This window comes from Sinocyclocheilus grahami, unplaced genomic scaffold (assembly GCF_001515645.1).
Source record: "Sinocyclocheilus grahami isolate Dianchi unplaced genomic scaffold, SAMN03320097.WGS_v1.1 scaffold528.1, whole genome shotgun sequence".
In the NCBI taxonomy this organism is placed as follows: domain Eukaryota; kingdom Metazoa; phylum Chordata; class Actinopteri; order Cypriniformes; family Cyprinidae; genus Sinocyclocheilus; species Sinocyclocheilus grahami.
In genome coordinates, this window is record NW_015505707.1 from 361493 (window position 1) to 368409 (window position 6917).

At 38.6% G+C, this 6917-nt stretch overlaps 1 protein-coding gene across 1 annotated transcript in view; it reads right to left on the reverse strand.

Annotated features, from left to right (window-relative positions):
- Window positions 1-604: 604 nt before the first annotated feature.
- Window positions 605-6917, reverse strand: part of LOC107555265 (sodium/potassium-transporting ATPase subunit alpha-1) — an 11931-nt gene continuing 5618 nt past the window's right edge. The window contains exons 6-22 of the mRNA XM_016238008.1: window positions 6656-6790; window positions 6208-6325; window positions 5862-6130; window positions 5466-5774; window positions 5186-5320; window positions 4915-5107; window positions 4652-4827; window positions 4229-4365; window positions 3998-4148; window positions 3736-3904; window positions 3493-3647; window positions 2501-2624; window positions 1777-1922; window positions 1550-1680; window positions 1357-1458; window positions 885-976; window positions 605-677 (exon numbers count right to left, since the gene is read on the reverse strand). Coding sequence (XP_016093494.1) covers window positions 649-677; window positions 885-976; window positions 1357-1458; window positions 1550-1680; window positions 1777-1922; window positions 2501-2624; window positions 3493-3647; window positions 3736-3904; window positions 3998-4148; window positions 4229-4365; window positions 4652-4827; window positions 4915-5107; window positions 5186-5320; window positions 5466-5774; window positions 5862-6130; window positions 6208-6325; window positions 6656-6790 — 2571 coding nt within the window. The 3' untranslated portion in view covers window positions 605-648. The remainder of the gene's footprint in view (window positions 678-884; window positions 977-1356; window positions 1459-1549; window positions 1681-1776; window positions 1923-2500; window positions 2625-3492; window positions 3648-3735; window positions 3905-3997; window positions 4149-4228; window positions 4366-4651; window positions 4828-4914; window positions 5108-5185; window positions 5321-5465; window positions 5775-5861; window positions 6131-6207; window positions 6326-6655; window positions 6791-6917) is intronic.

Genomic DNA, 6917 nt, shown 5'->3' on the forward strand with positions numbered 1-6917 from the left:
GGAAATTGACCAGTGCTGTTGAACCGGCGCCTGCTGGAGACTGCATCTTCAAAGTAGGAGAGCTAAAAATATCTTGAATTTTATTTACAAGCTGTGGGCTCTAGCCTATAAATGTGTTGCCATGGAAACTATCATGTCACCCCCTAATTTTAGACAAGAAGAATGCCCTCTTGTGGTAGTAGTGAAATCTGATCTTACAATGCCTGTAAATATCACGTGCTGTGCCTTTATCATGGCCAGGCCATATCATATTGAGATACATCAAGGACAATAATAAGTACAATGATGTAATCATCACAAGCGCTTTATATCATGGTGGAAGATCCAATCGAATTATATTGTTCTTACATTAATCTAATTACAGTAACCTCTACAGTTGGCATTTTTACAGTTAATTATTCAATAAAGCAATTAAATCAATTTCCTTTTGGCCATATGGCCTGTCTAATGTGATTTTAAAGGTTTTGCATTTGATATCTTTGTGGGGACCAATATTTTAATGGTAGTGCATAATGAAGACACAAACACAAATTCCTTCTAATTTGACATATTTATTGATTGAAAATGACCAGATTTTGAATCATTAAAAAAAAAAAAATCAAAATGCACGTCTTCTCGCATATGTTTGCAACAGAAAGTCTTCGTGTTTCAGTAGTATGTTTCTTTTTCCACCCAGCCTGAAACAAAACAGCATAGATATTAGAGCTAGTTCATTCACATGTGAAATAACAAAATACTGTTATGAAAGTTATCGCTATCGTAGACCCCATTCAAAACCCAGGTTTCCTCTTGGGAAACAGATACTTTAGCTTTAAAATGAAAACAAACATAGATGATATCAATGTCAAAGACTACCAACATCTGTTAGTTATATCTGTTATTACCTCCTGGGCTCCGCCTAAGGATGTATCTTCTAATTTCATCATAGACAAAGATGAGCAGCGAGTATGGGAAGGCACAGAACCACCAACATGGTCTAAAACATAATACCAATGTTCAATAGACATTTCAAGGTCAGCTACACTCTTAAAAATAAAGGTGCTTCAAAAGGTTCTTCAAGCGATGCCATAAAAGAACCAGTTTTGGTTCCACAAAGAACCATTCAGTCAAAGGTTCTTTAAAGAACCATCTCTTTCTTACCTTTTTATAATCTGAAGAACCTTCTTTCACCACAAAGAAGCTTTTGTGAAACAGAAAGGTTCTTCAGATGTTAAAGGTTCTTTATGGAACCATTTAGACCAAAAAGGTTCTTCTATGGCATCGTGAAGCACCTTTATTTTTAAACTGTGTAGAGTGTAGAATAAAAATGAAATATTCCCATTTCTTGTGTGTAAAAGACTAGTTATGTCCACCTACTTGAGAGGATACATTCTCAAAGCAATGTCCATGCCTGGGCAGTAGGACAAGAAAGCTGCCAGAGCAGTTTCCTCAAACAGACCAAAGATGAGGATTTTGTTCCTTTGAAAGATAAGTGGTGACAATGCTTTTAAAAACAGCGCTGTATAACACACATTGCACAATTTAATGGCTGGACACTTTGTTTACATACCTCATTCCCTGCTGTACGATGGAATTCCTCCTGGTCTTGCAGATGATCAGATCGGCCCACTGCACAATCACAATACTGGCGAAGAATGCTGTGTGGCATGTGAACTCCACAATCTTTCTGTGCTCATATGTCTGGAAGAGTAAACAGAAGAGCAATGTTTACATGACCGATACTTCACATTTGTTGTATTATAAAAGTTTTTTGGTTTATACAGTTGTGACACCTACCCATTGCTGGCCATAGCTATCTTCCAAATCATTGAGATACTTATCGTCCCAGTTGACTCGAATTCCTATTAAATCGGAGGGCAGGAATCCGTTCTCGGCAAGAATTACAAAGTAGGTAAAGAACCCTGCAACTGCTTGCATCATACCTAAAAATAAGTATGATGACATTAAAATTTAAGTTTAGAGGGTCTGTCAATAGGTTAAAATAATTGTGTATCACCTATAATTAAGTGTTTGTTTTATTTGTATGTATTTATGTAATATACAGCATTTATATTTTACATTTCAGTGTTCCATTTTAATTAATAGAGTTTCTTTATAATTAAAAACCGTAGGTAGCACTGTTTTTACTTCTCAGGCGAACTAAGGGCATGGCTGCAATAGCAATTATGAAATTTTGTTGATTATATTAATGCACTGACTAAAGATATTCCTGGTCGGCATGCTTGCTGGCAGATTTGTATATGCAGACGATTTAGTATTTCAAAGTATAGCAGTTAACAAGAATGGATCCCAAATTAAATAAAACACAATATATGTAACACAGATGCTTTTGCAGCTAGCCTGCTGCTGCAGTATGTTGAACTTTAATAATAATTAAATTAAATACTATGCTAAGAGTAAAATATCACAGTAGAGTAGGCCTACTTGTTCAAAACCAGGTCAAAGAATGAACATAGCGCTAACAGTAAAGAACGTCTGTTTAGAGTAACCATGCTCTTACCAATTTGACCGTAGGCCATACTGATGAGCCTCTCATTCACCAGTTTATCTGTTTTAGCATTTCTGGGTTGTCTCTTCATGATGTCACTTTCAGCAGTTTCGTAGGCCAATGAGATAGCAGGAACCTGTGGAAACATTAAACAACAAATCAAAACCATTTCTTTAAATTTGTGACCATTTGGGGGAGCTCTCACAAAATTAAGGCTCAGCACATGGATCAGAGGTCACCCACTAAAGATAAAAGCATTGCTACATGAACTGTTTGCTGTTTTCAAAATTAAAGGGGTCATATGACGTTGCTAAAAAGAACATTATTTTGTGTATTTGGTGTAATGCAATGTTTTTATGCGGTTTAAGGTTAAAAAAACACATTATTTCCCACATACTGTACATTATTGTTTCTCCTCTATGCCCCGCCTTTCTGAAACACATTCTTTGGGTTTGATACTTTAGTCTTTGCAACTTTAGGGATCTTATCTATGCACGAACAGCTTGTAACACTCCAAAGAGAAAGGAAAACTTGAAATCGCATCATATGACCCCTTTAAAAAAAAAAAGAAAAAAAAAAGGTCAACAGCCAGTATGGCTAACACTGAAGGAGCAGACATCACTGTATGTGAAGAGTCGTATGTGATGAAAGAAATCATAGCTTTACACTAAATTATTCAAAGTGTTTTTTTTTCTGACCAGTAGGTGGCACTAAATACAAACTTACACAATAGCTGCAATTACAATTACAAAGTTTCATTTTATGCATTCTATCATTGCCAAGACAAGGCCAAACTTTGTGCTTGGGATGCTATTCACTGGCATGGTCTCAAGATTATCTGTACCAAAGCTGTGGATCATCAGTACCTTAGCTTGCTTTCAACACATTAATGATGGTGGAAACCAAGATCCGATGAATCAGAAGAAAAAACTAATCTATACAATATATGTCTACATCCCTTCAGTGCTTGGCTCCTGATTCACATACTGTGTCCTTTCACCTACCATGTCAGTGCCCAGGTCAATGCAGAGAATGGTGACGGTGCCCAAAGGTAGAGGAATATTAGCAATGATGAACAAGAGGAAGGGTGAGATCTCAGGGATGTTGCTGGTCAGTGTGTAGGCAATGGACTTTTTCAAGTTGTCAAAGATCAGACGTCCTAAAGTTGAAGATAGATATGAGAATTAAGCATCATAAGTTACCTTCCTAATTCTTCAGTCAGTTAAGTTCTCAATAAAATGTCTCACCTTCTTCTACTCCAGTGACAATTGAGGCAAAGTTGTCGTCCAGAAGAATCATGTCAGCAGCCTGTTTGGATACGTCAGATCCAGCGATACCCATAGCCACACCAATGTCAGCCTTCTTCAGAGCAGGAGAATCATTGACACCATCACCGGTTACGGCCACAATGGCACCCTGATAAGATAAATAAAATGCATTAAAATTGTTCCTTCTGGGTAAAATTTCCTAGTATCAAATAGGATTGGACAGACAACTCCCTGACATTACCTGTCGCTGACAACCTTCTACAATGATCAGCTTTTGTTGTGGAGAAGTTCTGGCAAACACAATTTCTGTATGGTGTTTCAGGAGATCATCCAGCTTTTCTTCCCTCATATTCTTCAGTTCTCCACCATGGACCACACAGGCCTTAGCATCTCTAGAGGTACACATTGCATTAACAGATTTCTAGAGCAAATTAAAAACTTGGTGAATAAATGTTTTGTTTGAGATGGATACCTTGGATTGACCTCATCAACAGGGATGTTTAAACGAGCAGCAATGTCTTCCACAGTCTCATTGCCTTCAGAGATGATGCCAACACCCTTTGCAATAGCCTTAGCTGTAATTGGATGGTCTCCAGTAACCATGATAACCTGTAATTGAAGATTCTGAATTATAATTTGATTAACTGACTGTACATGCAACAAGTATGAACAAAATGTAATATGCTGCAGCAAAGGTGTGACATATTCAAACAATGGATCTTGAACCAAGAACAACTTCTTGATTCAAGACCCATTACAAATAGTCTTAGCTGTAATTGGATGGTCACAAGTAACCTGTGATAGAAGACATAGATGCTTGATCATATGATTCATTTAATTCAATAAAGGTATAATATAATCAAGCCATCAGTCTTGAATCAAGGTGAAACAACACCTTGATTCCTGCACTCCTGCACTTGCCCACAGCATCTGGTACAGCTGCACGAGGAGGATCAATCATGGATATTAGGCCAACAAAACACAGGTTCTCAGTTGGGAAGTTCACTTCGTCTGTATCAAATGCAAAACCCTCAGGAAATTGGTCATCAGGGAGGCTAAAGTGACAGAAACCTTTGAGAAAGAACACAATCATTAGTATACATAGTCATAGTTTTAACTGAAAAACTCCACAAGGTGAACTTCACAAGATGGCTTTACCCAGCACTCTTTCTCCGAGACCTCCGAGTTCTACATAAGCATTTTGGAAAGCATCTTTCATTTCATCATCCAAAGGCTGCTCTTTTCCTTGAATCACAATAGTAGAGCATCGATCCAAGATTCTCTCAGGGGCTCCCTTCATCACCAGCAGGTGCTTAGACTCTGAAGAATTGGGATTCTTGTGGATTGAGAGCTAGAAAAGGCATATTAGAGGATGTTAGGAAGGACAGTCAAATCTGTAAATCTCCAAAGAATAATTAAACAAAAATACCTGATACTTGTTGGTGGAGTTGAAAGGGATCTCAGCAATCTTTGGGTACTTCTCTCTCATTTCAATGACTGAACCACAGCACAGCTCAATACACTTCAGCAGGGCAGACTCTGAGGCATCACCAGCTGTGTCTCGCTGCAAAAGATTGATTTCTTTTCTTTACTGATAGTGTCTTGACCGACATATATTTACTGATGGACTTTTACAAGTCTAAAGTTAAATCATCTACATATTTATTTAAATATTTTAAAGTACTAAATATTGAGAAGCTCAAGCACACCTTAAGGATTGGCACATGGTTTTGATCAGCAAGGAAGACAGCACGATTGCAAAGGCCAGCGATACGTGCAAGAGCAGACCAAGTAGCCGAGCTCCTATCGAATGAGGCTCCACTCTGGTTCTCTGTGGTGTCTGCTTCGTGAATTTGGTTGTCAAACCACATGTGAGCGACAGTCATTCGGTTCTGGGTCAAAGTTCCAGTCTTGTCAGAGCAGATGGTGGAGGTCGAGCCAAGAGTCTCCACTGCTTCAAGATTCTTTACCAGGCAGTTCTTCTTTGCCATACGTTTGGCGGTCAGAGTCAGACACACCTACATGAAGTTACAAGTTAAGTAATAATTCTTGGCTCAAGTGAAGTGTACTTTGGCTCTAGTAGTGTACATTGAATTCTGACTCACAGTTACAGTGGCAAGGAGACCTTCAGGCACATTAGCGACAATGATACCAATAAGGAAGATGACAGCTTCCAACCACCCATATCCGAGAATCAGGGAAAGAATGAAGAAGGAGACACCCAGGAAGACAGCTACACCAGTGATGATGTGGATGAAGTGCTCGATCTCTTTAGCAATTGGTGTTTGTCCACCTTCCAGACTGGAGGCAAGAGTGGCGATACGACCCATGACAGTACGGTCACCGGTGTTAATGACAATCCCTCTGGCAGTACCTATTGAAAAATGAAATTTCAATTACGAAATTCTGACATTTTTTATCCAACAAACCTAATTTGTTTTATCTGTGTACCTTCAACACAGTTAGTAGAGAAGAAGGCAATGTTTCTGGTTTCCAGGGGATTTTCATTGGAGAAGTCAGGAGAACGAGTCTGGGGCTCAGATTCACCAGTGAGGGAAGAGTTGTCCACCTGGAAAGGAAGATTGGTCCAGGATTGCTGGTTAGTACCAGTTTGGTGTTGGTCTAGCTCTGGGGTGTTCAATACCCTTCAATCTAAAATTTGAGCTAAACTCTGTAGGACACTGGCCCTCCAGGAGCAGGTTTAGCATATACAACTTGTTCACCAACAAAACATTGGTTGACTTGTTGACCAAAGAAATTACACTACTTAAGAAGCCTGTTTGATGGGGACACCGGAATACCCGCATCCCATTCTGGTGACCAACATTCAAAATGCAACATAACTTTTCAGAAGTGGGAGTATGTTACCTCTGCCATTCTTTTGCGCTTTAAGTCTTACCTTGCATCCATGCGCAGAGACGATACGGAGATCAGCTGGGATTCTGTCTCCACCTTTGACCTCCACAAGATCACCAGCGACTACCTCCTCTGCATTGATACACTTTTTTTCTCCATCACGTATAACCAGGGCTTGCTACAAAACCAGAATGTATTAGAATGAAGTTTTTGTGTGAGAGATACAGTGTTTTATCAGAATATATATATATATATATATATATATATATATATATATATATATATATATATATATATATATATAT